At 39.9% G+C, this 20,595-nt stretch overlaps 1 protein-coding gene across 8 annotated transcripts in view; it reads left to right on the forward strand.

Annotated features, from left to right (window-relative positions):
- Positions 1–20,595, forward strand: part of thada (THADA armadillo repeat containing) — a 466,325-nt gene that overhangs the window by 69,774 nt on the left and 375,956 nt on the right. For 7 of the 8 annotated variants that reach the window (XR_011355652.1, XM_069931122.1, XM_069931123.1 and 4 more), the window contains exons 18-20: positions 1,885–2,021; positions 3,499–3,654; positions 11,085–11,242. Coding sequence is in view for 7 of the 8 variants with exons in the window: in XM_069931122.1 (XP_069787223.1) it covers positions 1,885–2,021; positions 3,499–3,654; positions 11,085–11,242 (451 nt within the window). In the remaining variant the exon portion in view is untranslated. The remainder of the gene's footprint in view (positions 1–1,884; positions 2,022–3,498; positions 3,655–11,084; positions 11,243–20,595) is intronic. The other variant, XM_069931124.1, reaches the window with a different exon arrangement.

The following is a 20,595-nucleotide window of genomic DNA, read 5'->3' on the forward strand; positions in this document are numbered from 1 at the left end:
CCTATTGCTGCTGGGTTTATGGGTCCTTTGGGTTTGTAACAAGTGACGGTGACTCTACGATCATGAAGTGCTTTGAGCAACTAATAATGGAGCACATCAGATTGTACCTTCCTGCAACATTGGACCCATTCCTGTTTGTCTACCCTCCAAATTGATCCACTAAGGATGCAGTAGCCCTGACCCTCCACTCCATCTTGACCCAACTAGAGAATGATGCCTCATGTGCTAGGCTGTTGTTCATTGACTTCAGTTCAGAGTTCAAAAAGATCATATTTCAGAGACTGGTGGATAATCTGACCTTGATGGGACTCAGTACCCCTCTCTGCAACTAGATTCTGGGCTTCTTGTCCGAAGATCACAATCAGACCAGATTGGAAGATAAATCTCAAGTCCCATCACACTGAGCACTGGAGTACCTCAGGCTGTGTGCTCAGCGTGCAAGTGTTCACATTGCTGGCTTATTGTCAGATTGAGTTCAAACAGAATCATCAAGTTTGTGGATGTCACAACAGTAATTGGCCTCTTCAGCAACAATGATGAATCAGCTCACAGACAGGAGGTTGGGAGGCTTGTACATTTCTGCGGGATAAGCAACCTGACTCTCAATATGGACAAGACGATGGAGATGATTATTGACTTCAGGGGGATGGAGGGTGACCATTCTCCATTATACATCAGTGGTTCTGTCTTGAAGAGAATGGAGAGGATAAAGTTCCATGGTGTGCATATTAAAGATGACGTATCCTGGACCCACAACACTTCCCCATTAGTCAGGAAGGTGCAGCAGCACCTAGACTTCCCTATAAAGTTGACAAAGGAAAAGCTACCAGTCCCCATCTTAACAACTTTATACAGATGCACAATTGAGAGTGTCCTGTCCTGTGATATGATAGCTGCAAAGTTGAAGTCAATACAGAGGATCATTAAAATGGCCAAGGAGATCACTGGTGTCTCCCTTTTCTCTGTAGATGATATTTACTTGTTACTTAAATAGGGCTGAGGATTATAGCTTTTGATCCAGCCCACAGAATCTTTGACCCACTGCCATCAAGGAGCATCAATATAAGGTCTGCAGGCTGGGAAATAGCTTCTTCTCACAGGCTATGAGATTCTAGAACAATATCCTATAAATGAGTAAAGCATTCCAAAATATTTGTATGTATATTAAATTGTATCTTTATTTATAGATGTGATTATTATGTTCTGTGTACTGTGTGATTGTGTGACCGCCGTGGTCTGGAGAAGTGCTGTTTTGTCAGGTGTTCATGAGGGTCAGATGATAATAAACTTGAACTTGAAAAAGTGGGCCTGAATAAAATTGTCTGACCTTTTGCCTTACTGCTCCACACCATGGAAGATTCAATACCACATTTAAACTGTTCCATCAATTTGTCTTTTGTATGACTCATACTTGAGGCCACGTTAATTTCTAGTATTTCTAAAGCAGGGAATTTACAAGCATCCCACTTTATTTGGGGTGAGCCTTTTCCTTATGATTAGCCTTTGTGTCCATTAGTAGCAGGCATGTTTGAAACATGGATGTTTTATTTTACAGCCACGCCACATGATAGGTGAAGTCTACTGCTCCTGTTTAATAAAATCCAATCAGCAGTTGTCAAGAGGAATGGCAGATAATTTGCTCCAGTGTTGTGATTTAAAAAAAAATCACTTGTCATTTGTATGAAGAATGTGGTTTTTAATTTGATTCAATATGTGAGTTGCAGATAGTGCAAGTTAATATTTGGATTCACTTTAAAGGGCTGATGTGGACATGTAATCAACAGACTGAATCCTTAAACCAGCATGAGGCACTAATGGCCAAATTGCTTAGACAAATAGCTATATTGTTAACATTAACAGTGCTTTTCAATAATTTATTTTCAGGTCTGTCACAAAAATATCAGAATGGAGAAAGATTGTAGAAGAGCTGATTTTAATGGCCTTCCATCTCTCAGATGTGGTATCTCCTATTTGTCAGAGCTCCTCACCAGAAGGGTTAATTCCAATGGACACAGATCTTGGTAAGCTATTTAAATCAATAAAGGTAGAAAATCACAGCAGATCTTCTAGTCAGTGCCAAATCATTAGCTGAGTTGAGTTTATTTGTCACATTATACCTAATAAAGTGTAAAGGATGCTTTTGTGAGCAGACGTCGGGCTAACTCTTAATATAAGGGAGAAGGATAAGAGCATATGAGTATAGAGTTTAAAAAAAAATTAAATCAATTAGTGCGAAGCAAGGTCAGGTTGATAGCACTGTTGTGGGGTTCATTCATGAGCGTGATGGCTGCAGGGTTGAAACTGTCTTTAAATCTGTTGGTGTGTGATTTTGCACTCTCAAGGCTCTGGGGTGTGTTGGGTCCTTTATTATCTTGTCTGCATAGGAAGTGAGAGATGTAGATGGAATCCATGGGAGGGAAGGTTGGATAATATTCGATGCTATATGCTCTACCTTTGGCAGCTTCACCTGATCTTTAGCAGAGCAGTTCCGATATCACACTGAAATACGTCCACAGCAAGAATGCTTTGAATGGTATACTGTAGAAGTTGTTGGGGGACGGACCAAACTTCCTTAGTCTTCTAAGAAAGTAGAAACATCGGTGTGCTTTCTTGACTGTTCCATCAACATGATTAGTTCAGGGCAGGTTATTGGAGATGTTTACTCCCATGAACTTGAAGCTATCTATTACTAGACTATAATCCATTACTGTGTTGAAGTTGATGATAATCTCCCTTATCTAATTGGGGAAGGTTTTTTGGCACCATGCCTGTATTTTATCTCATCATTATTTGGTAACCTGGCTTGGCTTATAACTGTGGTGTTGTCAGTGAATTTGAAGATGGAATTGGAAATATTTGGCAGTGTAGAAGGGATAATAGGAGGAGACTGAGTTCACATTCTTGAGAACATCTTGGAGATGTTGCCCACTGACTTCACTGATTGCAGTATATTGGATAGGAAGTCAAGGATCCAGATGCAGAAGTCGCCCTTAGGCCTGAATCCTGAAATTTGGGGAGTACATACTGCTATCCTTGTAACCATTGCCATAAATATATTATGAATTCAGTGCATATGAATTTAGCCTTTCACAATGCAGATTGAATCATGCGTCAGTTCTAAAGGGAACCTTGAGTTTTGTGTCAGGAGGAGATTAAAATGTTGGGGAATTCCAACAAGACTAGACACTGCCACTAGGATTCATCTGGAATTTGGTGTTGGAGGAAACAGATGAGTTTAGTCATTTAAATTTCAGTGTTTATGTCTGGGACATTGCTGTATCAACATCCAAACATCAGTAGTTTTGATTGGGGCCACTTGCAAAAGCCAGGTTGATCTGGCCATTTGAGTTGATAAAGTGTGAAGTTGGTTTCAAAAGGTCTTGGTACAAGATCTGAGCGGAGTGTGCTTAGTGATGCAACAATACATCAGTAACCATTACTTTATATTGTGCACACAAGGGTCATCAAACAATGATCGTAACTATGTTTCCTAAATAGAGACTGCTGAGAATTTGCATAAAATTATCAACGAAATAAAACCACGAGACACAAATGATTACTTTGCACAAGTGAAAGTGCTGAACAGTGATGAATGCAGTAAAAATCTCAATGGAGACTGCAGTCCTGCTGGAACTTTGAGCATGACAATGACAGGTAACAGAATGATTGATTCTTTGAAGAATTTGTTCATTTAAAGGTTTAAACTTCCATGAAAATCTTCCAAAAGTGATTAAGCAGTTCACAGTTTTTTGAGCAGGAAACACTGAGGTAGGAGGGCGCCCACTTGATAACCCAGAAGATGTCACTACTCACTTGGCTACCTCACAGAGTGAAGGCAGAAAGTCTCAGGAATGTAATAAGGGATATTAACATCTAGTCCTCCATAACATACCTGTTCCGATGCTGTTTGTGGACTAAATCTCAGCACAGTTAATTTCTTGTGCACTTCTTACCAGAAAGTTTGTTGCAAGTGTGGCATTAAGCCTCAGCACCAGTTCTGACTTGGCTTGTAGAAGAGAGTAGTGCATTAATGAGAAAAGATTTTAACAACTTAAGAGAAGCATTTCTGCTTATTTAGGATAATGACATTATGTGTACCATTTCAACAGATCTTAATCTTTGAAACAGTGGAGGCAAAGTTGTTAATTTAGGCCTGGGACGATGATTCAGGGAGCAAAGTTTGTATCTGACCCTGGCAACAGTGGAACATCAATTCAGTTAAAAACAGAATCAAAATGTTTTTTTTTGCTTTGACTTGTTCTCTATACTTTACTGCAGGTATATTTGCCAATGCTGCATGGGTGAATATAGAAGTGTCGGGACCTTTAGTGTTGCAGACTTCTTTCTGACTCTATCAGTTAAGGATATTAAGGGGAAAAGAGCCATTGTAAGTTAATAAAATTGAGGTTGAGTTCAGTTGTGGTCCAGCTTCTAGATAAATCTTCTGGAACAGACAATGAGTTGGATGATCAGCATACCTGAGGCTGCAACAGCTACATCAGGGCACAAGTAGATCGAGTCAGTCAACTGAAGTTCATGTCCTAGTGGAGGAATAGCAAGGCATAGGAGAACAACCCAAACCTAGCCCATTTCGACTGGTAACGGAAAAGAAGATCCAGGGGCGAAAGCCATTGATCATGTGGCCAGAATTCTGCGAGAAGGCAATGTGGTGGGGGAGGTCAGTGCTGATGGGGCGGCCCAGAAGATGCTCAGAAGCAACAGCAATAGTGTAATTAGGGTGTAATTAAAGTTGACTCAATGCAATGCCTTCCAGACATCCTTTCCATTTCTCTGTCGGGAGGGGTAGCAGTTATACTGAGTGTGCCTCTCTCAACAGATTGCAACAGTCTGAGCATAGCGACGGATAACAGATGTATCATTTTAATTTCATTTTAGACATCCAGCACAGTAACAGGCCATTTCGGTGTAGGAGTCCGTGCTGCCCAAATTGCACCCCGTTAATGTACACCCCTGGTATATTTTCAATGGTGGGAGGAAACCGGAGCCACCAAAGAAAATGCACACAGACTCGGGGAGAATATACACATTCTTTACCGACAGCATGGGTTTCGAATCCTGGTTCAGATCCACCCATTGGCGCTGTAAAGGCATTGTGCTAACCACTACGCCAACTGGGCCACCCCATCAGTGAAGTAGGACAGCCATCGCTTCATCAATGGCCCACTTCTTCAAAGCCGTGATGACTCCATAACACTTAATCTGTATGCCACTCTTCACAGTGGGGCAGGTGAAGTGGTAAAGGGAGAGAGGTGTGTCTTTCATTGATTGTTTCTATTACCAGCAACTATTCTAAGGTCTTCAAATGGCTTTTGAAAATCCAAATAATGTATATGACGTTGCATAGGACGATCCTCGAAACTTTAAAATTTCACCTTAAAATCATAGGGTGGGGATGGGGGGGGGGGGTGGTGTGGTGAAAGGTGCTGTTATGGAGTTCAGAAGACCCCAAAAACTAGCAGCAATAGATATGGACTACACACAGGGTTATTTAAACAAAAGTAGTTTTTTTTATTATATTTGAACAAGAAAACAGATTTAAACTTTAACTTATTACTTAACCTACCTAACCCACTTAATTCCCCCTCTAATACTAAGCGCAGGTGTGTGTAATGTATGTTTAAGATTAGAAAAGTTCTTTGGATCACTGTCCAATCTCACTGGTTGTAGGCCATTCTTGTACTGTGCACAGAAGTTAGCATTAACAAAGTTCACCAGTCTTTGGCAAATGGTTACCACTCAGGAGGGTTCTTGCTGGTTTTCAGAGAGAGAGAGAGAGAGAGAGAGAGAGAGAGAGAGAGAGAGAGAGAGAGAGTCCTTTTCCAGGACATCTACAACTGATTCCTTCTCAATCAATCTTGCTGACGAAACTTGCCCCCTTCAGGGTTCTCCAGATGATCCTCTTTCTTTCAGGTCACCTCAGACTGCGAGTCTTCTCCTTTGACCAGCAGCCTTCCAAAGTTTGCCAACTTTGTCCTTCTGGAACTGATTTCTATGTCTCTCCTCTCTGAGAGCAAAACTGTTCTGCTCCTGCCTGCAAAGATCACATGCTCTCCCAGGCAAGCTGCTGCCATTGCTACTTTGTTGCATTTTTGCAAAAAGCATTCTGCAAAAGTCCTGCAAATATTGTGTGTTTTAAAATGTGTGTGTGCAAGCTGCTCTAACAATTCCTCCCGAGCCACCTCTAAATACTCTGTCACAGTGCGTCCTGTACGCATGGTCTAATATTCTTGATGGTGAAGTCTCAACACTGCTGCCATCTCCAATGCAATCTTGTGCATTCCCCATTAGTTATTAGTGAAGTCTCAGCACTCCTCTGTGGAGTCCATTCACCCGGACCAACAGCCGTTGGCTTTCTACAGGCTTCAACCACCCTGTTACAGGAGCCAACAGGTTTATTTTAAAATATACAAATAAAATGTAAATCTTTAAATAATCATTTGTCATTATGGTATTGTGATTTGCTTTTAATAGCATTTACTGGTCAGTGGTAAGTGCCAGATTTAGGTAGGTGGTCTTGTGCAGAATTGTCCCATACAACAGCTTATACAGGATATCCTTCTATCCTTTCTTGCTGATAATTTTTCTATCAAATCTGTCAGACATGACTTTCACGCCGTGAGCCCATGCTAACTCTGACCCATGACTCCATCGCCAGATCCAGCTTCAGCAGTGTCCAGTTTGCAGATGACACAACAGTAGTCGGCCTCATCAGCAACAACGATGAATCGCACCACAGAGAAGAGGTGAAAAATCTTGTGTGAGTGTAACGAGGTTGAGCCTCAATGTGGACAAGACGAAGGAGGTGATAATGGACTTCAGGAGGACTGGGAACAACCACCCTCCACTTAACATCAACAACTCTAATAAAGAGTGCACTTTGTTCCTTGGAGGTCACTTAACTAGTGACCTATTGTAGACGTTCAACATCTCACTTGTCAGGAAGGCATTACAGTGACTTTTCTTCCTGAGAAGATTGAAGCAGACAAGGCTACCAGCCACCATTATCTCAACCTTCTCTAGGATCTCTATCGAGAGCATCCTGGCTGGCTGCATCTGAGTTTGGTATATTCCTGTAGCAAAATGGATCAATCCATAGGACCATAGGTGTGGGAGAGAGGATCGCTGGAGTTTTCCTTCCCTCCCCCCCCCCCCCTCCACCTCCCATCGACGTGAATTACTGAGATCTTGCCTGAATGTACTGGAATCGTGCAAAATCATTGAGTACCCCTTCCACCTAGCACATGACATCTCTTAGCTGCTCCTGTCAGGAAAATATTCAGGAGTATCAGAGCCAGCACCACTAGGCCGAGGAAAAGCTTCTTCCCATGGGTGGGCAGTGAGAAGGCTGAACAACCAGGGGAACTGATCACACTAACTACCCGAGGCACTCATTTGTACAAAACGATATTTATTTTTATAGATATAATACTTGTCATGCATTTGTATTATTTGTCTGTAAATGTGTTATGTCTGGTTACGTGTCTGCAAGTTTTGCACCAAGGACTGGAGAACGCTGTTTCATCGGGTTGTACTTGTACAATTGGATGACAATAAACTTGACCTGATTATGGCTTCTCCAAAGTTATGCTATTAACTCCTTAATAATTGAGTCTAATGTTGTTCTCATTTGAGAGGTTAAGTTATCCAGCCTATACAACATAGAAATCTATAGTGCAATACAGACCCTTTGGCCCACAATGTCTAATCTAGCAACTGCCTAGAATTCCCTACTGCAAAACTCTCACATTTTTCTCAGTTCCATGTACCTATTAGTCTCTTAGAAGATCCTTTTGTACCTGTGTCAATCACCTCTGTCAGAAGCACATTCCACTCACCACTGTCTGCATAACCAAGTTTTTGCCATCCACTCTTTTTCCATAAGATATTGACTGGGTGGTTTTCCAGTCCTCTGGTTCTCCCTACTGACGTTCAGATAGAGACTTCAGAATCTTATAGCTGGAATGAGAGCAGCCTTCGAATGATGATGGAACGTACGGCTTCAGAACAATGCTGTGCAGTGGACTTTGTTTCCTTGGCATGCATGAGAGGAATTTCTCTGAGCAGGAGCTCAGCGGATTTTGCCCATTCACTTTAAGATCCATTTCAGCTACATAAAGGAAGAAATTTGAATTTTTCAGGTAGCAGCCTTCCAGGAACATGGGTTTATATCGGAGTTACTAGCCACTGTTGGCCGTCAGCTTAGGCATCAGTGAGAAACATTAGAATAAGACCAAGTAGACTTGCCAGGATAGTCAGATGGTTGGTGTTCACAGGCACCATCTTGTCAGTAGTTAGGATGGCAAACCTATTCTTGGATCTGGTGCTCATGGGACTGCTGAAGAAAGAAGGCTCTTTTGGCCCACGAGTTTGTGCCAAATACACCCATGTGAACAATTTACCTATGAATCCCATTTGTCTTTGGAACATGGGAGGAAACTGAAGCGCTTGGAGAAAACCCACAGTCACGCGCAGACAATATAAACTCATTACAGACACCAGTTTCTAATCAGGTTCACCAGTGCAGTTACTTATTTTGGAGAGCATTACGGTATTTGTTGATTTAAAAATACAATGCTGGAGAGACTCAGCAGGTCAAACTGTGTATTTTATATAGCAAAGTTAAAGATCCATAACCAATGTTTTGGCTTGAGCCATTCATCAAACTATTTTACTCCTGTTTTACTCCAGTGTATTTGTTGGTGTCATTTTTAGGCTGCCCCAGTTGCCATGGCTTCATTAATGGCCCTCGTGCTGATATACTCAGAGCTAAATAATTTGTATTGGATTGCTGTTTTGCAAACTGAGAATTATTTCAAATAAAGCATCCTGCCACATTTGATAATTTAAAAAAAGAAAAGCCTTTTCCTTTAATATATAAAGATGAATATTTTAAATGTTTGTCTCCAATTGTGAACCTATTGAAAGAGAATAGTGTTAATGACCATAATAAGTTGACCACATTTGAATGATTCCTGAAGTTGGGCTGCCTCTCTCTCTATGAAGCAGTTCTCCAGGAATTTCAATGTCCATATTCATAAAAACAGAGCATGACAGATCTGGGTTGTACATGGTCTTCTATTTAGTGAGAAGTTGATCCATCACCCTCTCCCATTTGATTTCCTTTGCCATAATGTTCACAAATTCTATCAATCTCAATCTTGAATAAATCAATGACAGACCAGCTGCAACCCTCCAAAGCAGAGCATTTACATTGCTTGCAACATTTTGAGGGATGGCTCATTTCCAACCTCTTTTGATTGGTGATGAATTGGTTCAACTTCTACCACCAATCCTTGTGAGAAAGCTTTGCAAGCTTATTTGGAGAATATTGCAAAGATGCTTTTGAATAATTAAGGAAAAGAAACAGCCATGGAAATAAAATAAAATTCTAGATTTGAAAACGTTGTTCATTCTAGGCAGGGCATTGCCTTAAAAAGGCACCCAACATCATAATAGACCCACATCACCTTGGCCATACTCTCGACCTGCTGCTACTTTCAAGTGCCTTCTGTAAGGATTTTGCACATTTTTTTTGCACAACTGGCCCTATGTCATCATGTATCTATTTATTCTTTTATAGCTATTATCTTTTTCTCTTCTTGCATGATGTTTATAGTTGTTTGTGAGCTGTGGGTACTTAGGAAGATGCAGCAAATAAGAATTTAATTGCACCTGTCATTCATATTAAAGCATCCAAACTTCAGTAGGTTGCTTTGTGTATAATTTCTTATTTGAAATAAGTGGTAGAGGTTTTTTTTAAAATTCACTCTTTTTGTATTGAACTCTTGCATTCATAATACACCTCCACCCAATTGAACAATAACTAGCTCAAGCTGATTTGAAATGATTTGGCCATGAGTGCCATCTAGTGGTCCATTAAAGGATCTGCTGCACAATCACTGAAAACTGAATTGCAGCCACACTTGAAACTAATTCAATCCATTTGTATTCAACTTATTGCTCCATAAATATACTGCTCTATATAAAGAGCATTCTCTTTGAACTACATATTTCAGAGGCCAAAATCAACCTTAAAATTTTATTTGTTTTTCTTCTACCAATTCTCAGCTTGAGGCACTGGGTGGTGCTCTAACACTATTTTTTTTTCTTGTTCCTGCTCTATTATAATGTGAAATCAGAATTTGTGAATATTCTTTTGAGAATATTGAATACAAATCCATGGACAAAAAACAAATCTAAATATTTTTTAACTAAAAATAAAAACCCACCAATCAGAAACCCTATTAGAAAATGTTTTCAGAAAAGATTCAGTTTGGAGAATTAATTTCAGAAAATAAAGGCAAATATATTTTCTGATCTTTCACACTTTTTAAAAAAAATATTTTCAGTTATAAACTTAAGAGAAGAATTAAATGATCATGAGAAAAAGATGATCCACATTTGGATCAGTTTCTGAAACTGTTAATTGGTTGTTACTTTTTTGGAAAGGAGTACTGTTACAAAATAATTTATGTTATCCTTTGTTTCTACATTAGTAGTATATTTATTTGTTGACTGGGAAATTGCAGTGAAGTTTTTTTGTTGGGTTCTTCTGTTTTGTGGCTTAAATTATTTGATTCACCTTTATTGAGTTTTTATTCTCACTACCTCCTGCCAGGTGACAAGAATTGCATTAGTGAAATATGAGAGCTAAAAATTACAACCCCCCTCCCCCCGCCACCTTTTATAACTGCTATCTCAACTTCGCACATTAGTCTCAAAAAAGGGTCCCAACCCCAATCGTTGGGTGTACTTTTCTGTCATTGGATGCTGCCTGACCTGCTGAGTCCTTCCATTTTCTTGTTATTTGCACCTAGAATTTTTGAAGTTCTGGAGTGAAGGGAAAAGTGTGAAGTGTTTGGAATAAATTGAAAATACATTAAGGATGGAGATCTTAAGTTTGAGAATTACATCTTTCTTAAACACCTATGTTGATATTAAAACTGATGACATAATTGCCCTAAAATAGTGAGAAGGTCATTAAGAAATGCCAGCAATTCCTTTTGCTGTGGGGTTTGGCTTAAGTCGAATGTGACTTTAATACTTCTGTCTCTATTTATCAGATTCAACAGGCCATTCCTGCCAAGTTACTGCCCAAATGGTTCTCGTGTGTTGTTGGAGAAGTATGAAAGAAATCTCTTTGCTTTTAGGATTCTTGTGTCAAAATTTGCCAGTTCAGTCAGCACCTGACTCAGACGATGGACTACTCACATACCACCAGGTAACATTTCCATCTCGTTGTTGGCAAGATGTTGTTTCCATGCAGAGATAAATGATGCTGGCAGTCATGTGGAATAAAGTGGTTAAAAGGTGCACAGTGAAATTAAGATACAAGATTTTTTATTGTCATGAACACAACATGCAGTTTTCTCTTAAAAGCACTTAAAGGTGGCACCATCAAGGCAAGAAAGAGAATCAAAAGAGAGTCCCCTCAGAGACACCGTGTCCATGGATTCCTACCACCTATACTGATGCCACCTCTTCTTGTGCTCCCATAATCTCCAATAGCTGCACAGCCTTCTGTCAGTTCCAGCAGTGAACCCAAGCTCAAAGCATCCATGTCCCTCTCCTTGGTTTCTGGTTCTGAACACCCAATGTGATTGTGATGCTGTCAGTACCTAAGGCCCCTTTGGGAGTCATACCCACCACCGTGAATCCCAATACTGGTTCCTGTAAGCCATTCGCCTGCAGCCTGGTGTGAGCTCTTTGGCCACCAAGCCTCGCGCTGATCTGTTGCTGTGGTCCCGTACCTTGATACGTGCTCTCCCAGCCTTCTCCTGATTATGATGCCTTGCATGGGTCTGTTGATCCCCTGGAGATCATGACCCTCATGGTCTTGGATGACAAATATGGACACCACTATCTTTGCTTTCCTTTGACTAGTTCTGTGCAGTTGGTGAGTTTTTTAGACATTCAGCACAGCAACAGGCCCTTTTGACCCATGACCCTGTACTGTCCAATTACACCCAATTGACCTTCAGCCCCTGGTACATTTTGAACAGTGGGAGGAAACCCACTCACATGGGGAGGGTGTGCATACACCTTACAGACAGCGCTGGCTTCGAACCCTGGTCAGTGGCATTGTAACAGTGTGGCACTAACCGCCACGCTAACCATTCCACCCTTTATGGTGAGCCTTTGTCTGCTATTTGGATACTGCCTGACCTGCTGAGTCCCTCCATCTTCCCATTGTTGTCCTTTTGAATTTGCTCTGCTTTCTCACTCTTTGGCTATGTTCTCGACATTGCACAATACGTTCTAATGCTGCTGCTGAGGAAGATCTGTCTGCTTGATGATCACAGTGTTGTGTCTAGATCTTTTGTGTCTTTCCTTAGAATATCAAGTGCTTCCCATTGCCACAAATCCTCATGATCAGATTTTTTTGAGAACGGAAGAAAATAATTTCTATTGAAGGATTGTAAAAAGGGTTACAAGTAAGATCTGATGAAGGATGTTGGAGTTGAACTCTCTGTTCGTTTCTACAGAAACAAAGTGTTTCTAGTTTTTTTTCTGTTTTATTTCAGATTTCCAGCATCTGCATTTTTTTTAACTTTCAGGATTATAATTAACTTTGGACCATGCACAATCTGCAAGTAAACCAATCCCAGTCAATCAAAACTGAATTATAATTTACTATAATTACCAAGATTGGCATTGTAATTTTTTTTTGGAGCCTTGCATCAAGTCTTATTGACAGTCCTATTATGTTGCATGTGTGATGAATATTATTGTCATTTTCTGCTTGAGCAGCAAGAAGAACTGCAAATGCTTGAAATGGAAAACTAAGATCCAGACTAGATCGTTGCCAGATACATAATTTGCATTCAAGTGCATTCTGCTGTTAACTTGAGCAGTTCAGTTTCACTGAAACTCACTTTTTTTCGATAGTCTTTCTTTATATGGGAATAATCTGTGCTCATTTCCAAAAGCTGGGTGTTTATTTCATTGTTACGCCACATAAATATGAACAACCTTAACTTAGAAGTAAATGGGTGTTCTAAAAGTCATTTTAGGTATGTTAGATCAGCAGAAAAAATCTCACTGGGAAAAGGTCTTATTCGCTGCCTGGACAAAGTAATCATTAGCACAGAGAAAGAGTTATTTCAAGTGAGTGCACATTTAAAATGAACAGTAATCGGTTGAAAATGTGCATAAAAGTGTAATGGCATTACTGATGAATGGAAGTAGTGCGTGTACATTTAATGCACTGGAGTTTCAGTTTCCCATTTAATAGCAATGAGCAATCTGCTCCAAAAACTTGTAATATTTGCTCTTGTAACTCTCAGCAATTAGCTGATTTTCCTTGATGTTTACCTCTGTCCCAGGCCAGATCTCTGAAAGAATCTGAGAAAACCATCCATTCTATATGCTCTGTTTTCTGGTATTTTAGTTGTGTCCTCAATTTCATTACGAACTGACCTAATTTATGGATTGCTGTTTAAAAACAATTTGCCATAGATGAAATATTAAAGTTTTGTTTTGTTCTCTGGCCTACTTGAGACAGAAATTAATAAAGCCATTTTTAAATGATGAATTTGACATGGTATGAACGTGTTTTTATACTGTAGCTTAAAGATTGAGAGTGCCTATGAGGAATCTCTACGCAGAACTGCGCAGATTTCATAATGGCATTTTAAGGAGTTTTTTTTTAATCTTTTGTACCTTAATTCTGTAACCTGTTGTAATTGAGTGGGTAACTTTCAGTTAGCCTCTTAAGGCCCATTGCTAATAATCTTACGACATAGCTTCCAACTGTGTTGATATTAATCAACACAGTCTATTGATATTGTATTAATAGACTTCAGCAACTCCGGATAAAAATGTTCTTTTGTGAAGATGTACATTCTTTCTGCATCTTTAGCTAATATAAAGAATGATGATAAGACCAATAAAGTAACAATTATATGTGATTATATTTCAGGTTTGAATATTTGTAATAGAATTATATTTAAATGATAAATCATTCCTTTCCAAATTATTAAGTATAATTAGAAAAGAAATATTACAACTAGAACTGTTCATATCCTTTTCACGTTGGTATCCCAATCAAGCTCATTCCTTCCTTGTCAGAATTCAATTTTTTTTTTCCTGCAAGAAGTGGCAATTGGGTTAAATGCAGTTGAACTCTTTTTTTTTAAAAAATAATAATAATTTGTGTATGATAATAGGCTCTTCTGACTCACGAGCCTATGCCACCGAAATATCCCAATAAATCTACAACCTCCGTACATTTTGAAGGGTGAGAGGAAACCAGTGCATCTGGAGGAAATCCACGCAGACACCAGGAAAATGTACACATTCCTTACAGCACTGGAGTCATGTATTGGAAGAATGGGGGATGTAATTCCTTGAAGTGAGTGGGGCATTTGAGCTTTTAGGACCGAGAGCTTCAGTCACCATTACGGAGTGCATCTTTTTACATTTTTAAACAAAAATGCTTTTTTTCCATTCCTACAGTGGAATTAAACTCCTTTCTCCAGGTCTTTAGTTTAGTTTTTGATTTCCATTCCTAATGTATTCATCACAGCAAAAGAGATATAACAAATGACTCCAATAAAAATAATAAAGATCCGAGAAGGTCAATCATTGGAAGATATGATTAAAGACAATTCAAAAATGCTGGCCGATCTCTCTCAACCCAGAAATATTATCAAAGTGAATGCATCAATGCATTTTTCCATGCAGTAGGGTGAGGTCAACCAGTTTACCTATCTCGGCTGCACCATTTCATCAGATGCAAGGATCGACAACGAGATAGACAACAGACTCGCCAAGGCAAATAGCGCCTTTGGAAGACTACACAAAAGAGTCTGGAAAAACAACCAACTGAAAAACCTCACAAAGATAAGCGTATACAGAGCCGTTGTCATACCCACACTCCTGTTCGGCTCCGAATCCTGGGTCCTCTACCGGCATCACCTACGGCTCCTAGAACGCTTCCACCAGCGTTGTCTCCGCTCCATCCTCAACATTCATTGGAGCGACTTCATCCCTAACATCGAAGTACTCGAGATGGCAGAGGTCGACAGCATCGAGTCCACGCTGCTGAAGATCCAGCTGCGCTGGGTGGGTCACGTCTCCAGAATGGAGGACCATCGCCTTCCCAAGATCGTGTTATATGGCGAGCTCTCCACTGGCCACCGTGACAGAGGTGCACCAAAGAAAAGGTACAAGGACTGCCTAAAGAAATCTCTTGGTGCCTGCCACATTGACCACCACCAGTGGGCTGATATCGCCTCAAACCGTGCATCTTGGCACCTCACAGTTCGGCGGGCAGCAACCTCCTTGGAAGAAGACCGCAGAGCCCACCTCACTGACAAAAGGCAAAGGAGGAAAAACCCAACACCCAACCCCAACCAACCAATTTTCCCCTGCAACCGCGTCTGCCTGTCCCGCATCGGACTTGTCAGCCACAAACGAGCCTGCAGCTGATGTGGACATTTACCCCCTCCATAAATCTTCGTCTGTGAAGCCAAGCCAAAGAAAGAGGGTGAGGTGGGTGCAGGGGGGGGGGATTCTTTAACTATGTTATACAGTATGTTTCTGATTAACTGAAAACTGATCAACGGAAATTCTGATTATCTGAAAGTTTTTTTTAGGTGAAACATGACGTCACAATTTGAAATAAAAGTTGAAAATAATTTACCCCCCTGTACTCAAGAAGGGCTATAGGGTTTATCATTTTACAAAGGAGATATTTGTCCACAGGTTACACATTGAAGGAAAGGATAGCACAATTTATAAATTGTCTTTTTTGTTGTGCTATGAGTTACTGCAACTTTGTGATAAATTGCATTGTGGCATTCTCAAAATTTGAATTGAATACTGTGCTCTCTCACCCGAGCCGTGCTCTTACCACGTTCTCTTCCTGCTCGCCCTCCCGAGCCGCACTCACTCCCCACCCACCCGAACTGCGCTCTCCCCTGCTTGACAGCCGAGCGCGCTCTCTCCCCATTTGCCCGCCTGAGCCGTGCTCTCTTCCCGCTCGCCTGAGCCACTCTCTCCGTCAAATATCCTTTCAGCAGGGTTGCTGAAATTTTGCTAGAAGACAATCCCTGTGCAATCTCCTATCACTTGTAGATGAGGTGAGAGCTTGGGCTCCCAGGCAGGATTGGTGACAGTGGTGTCGGGGATCGGCATCTGCGTGGGGAGGCATCAGGGATTGGCGACAGCCAGCGGATACAAGAATTCTGCTGATGCTACTGGGCTGCTTTAGAAAAAAATTTGCAAATATCCAAAAAATCTGCTTAACTTGCTAAGTCCGGTTCCAAGCATTTTGGATAATAGGAAACGCACTGTACTTTCTTCTGATTTTGGGGTTTTTTCTCACCTGTCAGGGTAAAACAATGTTACTTTCTTTACCCTCTGGTTCACATGAAGTTCTACAAACCTACTCAAACTTTTATAGAATGACTCCCCCACCCCCCATCACTCCTTGTCATTGTAGAGTTTTGGGCTTTCCCACCATACTGTCCTCCACTGTAAATAAGATGCTTGCCACCAGATGGTTCCTTATAATGGGAGAGGGTTGCGGCTGTTTAAATCAATTTCACTTGTGACTTTACAGGCATTAATGTGCTGAGGATGAAATATCCAGAAAGGCTAGCATCTGCCAGAGCTGCTAGATGTGAAAAGGCATTCTTTGAACTTATGGCCTCACAATGAACTACATCTTCAGTTGATGTGACTGAAAAACAATTATGATATTTTTAAAAATCTGCAGTTTTGAGTTTCCTTTCTAATTAACAAAAACAATCTTTTAAAATGCCATCTTCATATTTGTATTTCTAGAAAGCTGATTACCAGCATTGTATGAGGAAATATTACTGAGAAATATTAATGAAGCCCTTACTGTAATTCAGTCCCATTATTTTATAGCATATTTACCAAAGCCAGACCTTATCATAAAGAAAGACACGTTTTCCCACTCTTAAAGCACAGTCCCATAACTTTAAATATGAAAAGTCAAAAGCTAATACAATTTACAAAAGACAGGGTAATATTACATGTTTAGCACACCTTATTGTATATCAACAATTTAGTTATAAAGCATTTTACGGAAATAATCTACAGCAAAAGTTACAATGACCCACGGATAACCATGGTGTTCGTGCTACATAATGTTTTTTTAAATGCGGTGACAAACGATTTGTTATTGGGTATGATCTTGATTATTTTTGAAACTGATCTCCGCAACATCTTTTTTTCCTGCCAACACAATCTAATTAATTGCACGTATTTTTTAAAAAAAAGACTGATAGACACAAGAAATTCTCAGTCTCAATAAAATGCAAACTGCAATAATTCATTTGCTGCAAATGACATTGATTAAAGTTGGACGTGAATGTTTGAATGGCTCGATACCCCACAGGAAAAGGCAATTTGACTCCTGCACGCTAATCATTTCAACAAATGACTTAATTACTGAGTTACTCAGCTTTAAAGAAATGCAGATCTTTATGCCTAACTAAATAAGTTTTTTTCAATACCTTCAGCACATTAGGAAATTGCCACATAATTTAGTTACCACACAGAAAGCGGCTTTTTTCCATTACCTGTGGGAAAATTGAACTTTCAGTCACACCAATTTCATGTTTTTAAAAGTCATGGTCATATAAACCGAGTTTCAAATCAGAATCATTGTGCTTTGCAGTTGTGAGAGCTGTACTGTTTGAATGATGCCGAGAAAACACTTTCATTCAAAGGTTTATCTTATTACCAATCTACAAAACAGTTGGTGAAGCACACAGAAAAATATGGGAAGCTACAAACGCCACCTTCTCAACCCTGTGACACAATCTAGAAGCAAAGTTTGTGAAAAAGCTCAATTTAAATTATCATGTAATGGCTGAGCTCTCATGCAGCACAAGGAGGATCAATGGCAGAATTCCCAATTCTATGAAACAGTTCATAACATAATGTTGGTCTCCCAATAAGCAAAGATTTTCAATTATGATTTTTAGACTACAATGTCGGGGAAAATCGCAGAAAAAAATTAACGTAATTACTGCCCTTGTGGTCTTGAAGTAGTGGATTGAAAGTATATTTGTTTTTATTTCTTGAAAATGAAAAATGGAAAGCTCAACTAAGAGTACAGATTGTACAAAAATATGATCTTGTGGCTTTCAACATGTGTACCTATACTTTTAAGTACATCACTTTCTGGTGTTGCCATGAGGAGATGTTTTCTTAAACAAAATGGGTAGGTGCACGTGTGTTCATTTTTGGTTTGCATGTTTGGAATTCTAAGTTGAATGCGATTTAAGTCATATATTTGCATAACATGTCCCTATCTACACTTTCTCTCTTCCTTCCCCAATGCTGCTGGAATTACTACTTGTTTGGTGATTAACAGGTAAATCAGTGATTCTTTACTCTTTTTCCTTCTCACTCAGTAGAATATCTCCTCTTTGAAAATGCCAACTGATGTCATTGGCTTTCCCCTTTAAATGAGTTGGGGCTTTGTCAGAGCTTCTCTGGGTCAGTGAGCAGCCTTGTAGCTAAAGTAATGCCATGCAAGTACAGGTTTTATCTTGTTTAATTTATCTTGATTTATCTAATTTATCTTGATCTTGTAGCTTTTCCCATTGCCCCTCAATCCGTCCCCATTGATCCAATGCAATTTGGCTCAAAGACTGAACTTAATCCAATAGGACAACAATTTTGTTGTCAGATTTACTACTGTCCTATTGATGTGAGTCGATAGATTCTGAGCAAGAACATGACTTCAATTTGTGCCTTTCATGGTTTAAGTTATGGTAAATTTTATAAATATTGCTTGGACCTTGCATATCCAATTCAGTATATTTGAAATGTATTTTATTTTTGCTAATCAAGGCTGAGAATCTGTTGAGGCAATTTGAAATGGTGCTTACTGAATAATCCGATTCAAGTTGATGCCAGCTGTTCTCCTGATCATTCGTCACAGTACATGGAAGTTGTGAGGCTGTTTTCCCATCAGAAGCAAGGGAACAATATTACATTATGAACGATTACCCCCGCTCCCAGAAAGTGTTTGCTGCCCTGAAGCAAATATCTTTTCCACTTTGTATATCAGGTAGTTAAGCAGATGCAAAGGCATTTTTATGATGAGGAACAAAAAGGTTGAATCTATTTCATAATGATTTGTAAAACATTAAAAATGATGTTCATTGGCATTTAAGAACTATGGATAAAGAACATGGCTCATCTAAATAATAGTTTGCCATTCCCAAGACTAATGAACCTTAGTCTTTCCTTAATCCTGTCCATTTCTTGTATGGGTCCAAGTTATGCTTTTTTTTTAGGACCAGTTCTATTCATAACTATGCCTCGCACTTCTGGTTTATCACTGCCAATGTTCAGGTTGCTTTTGCCACCATTCAAACCTCAACATCTTTGTTGCCAGTTCCTTCTAGCTCTTACCTTCAGATTGTCCATAGTTAACTTGTGCCTTTCTCATCACCTCCATGTCAGCGAGCAGGTTAGTCACCAATATCTATGACATGCATTTCTCTGTTTGGATGCCCGCTGGCACTCTTTCACATCTTGATGAAGGGCTCAAGCCTGAAATGCTGGTTATGTATTTCTACCTTTGCTACATAAAGGACACTATTTGACCAGCTGGGTTTCTCCAGCATTTTGTGTTTTTACTCCATGACATGCATGTAGATCAGGAGTTGAGAAGGATGATTTGGAAATATTTTGGAAATGATAAAATTATGAAAGGAATAGATAAGTTTGAATCAAGGAGGTTATTTCTGCTGCCAGGTGAGACTGGCCACCCACTTCAATTCCTGGTCCCATTCCCTTGCTGACATGAAAGTCCATGGACTTGTGCACTGCCAGGCAGAAACTGTCCACAAATTGGAGGAACAACACCCCATATTCCATCTGGGCAGCCTCTGTTTCTTTTCCCCTCCCCCCCACCCCCAATTCTTTCCCTTGTCACCTTTTCCCCAGCTCTTTCTCTCTCTATCTTCCCTTTTCCCTGTATTCTTTCACAGAGCCAAAATCAATTCCCACTGGTCCTCTTATCATATCCAATAAACACTTTTTATCTGTTCGTTTGGACCCCTCCCTGCAGTCTTTATTCAGATGCCTGCTTGTTTTTTGCTTATACCTTGAAGAAGGGCTCAGGTCCAAAACGTTGGTAATATATCTTTACCTCCTTTTGGCGCTGCAAGACTGGCTGAGCTCCCCCAGCATTTCTGTGCATTTTTACTACAATCACAGCCTCTGCAGACTTTTGTGTTTCACTCGAGACTAGAACTAGTTCAAGTTGATCATCTGATTATACGATAGAAGCAGTGTTCTCCAGTCCATGGTGAAAAAATAGTGAAAAACATGTGTACAGACAAGTGATACAGATATACACATATTAAAATAAATATTATTAATAAATAGTAGAATCACAGAGAGTTGTTTTAGCAGTTATTCAGCAGACTCTCTTTCCTTGGGAAGAAGCTGTTCTTAAACCTGGTGGTTCTGGCTCTGATCGTTCTATATCTTTTTCCCAATGGGTGTAGCTGGAAGATGCTGTGTGCAGGGTGGTAGGGGTCCTTCCTGATTTTTGCAATGCCTCTTGAAACAATT

Source organism: Narcine bancroftii, chromosome 4 (genome assembly GCF_036971445.1).
Source record: "Narcine bancroftii isolate sNarBan1 chromosome 4, sNarBan1.hap1, whole genome shotgun sequence".
NCBI lineage: Eukaryota > Metazoa > Chordata > Chondrichthyes > Torpediniformes > Narcinidae > Narcine > Narcine bancroftii.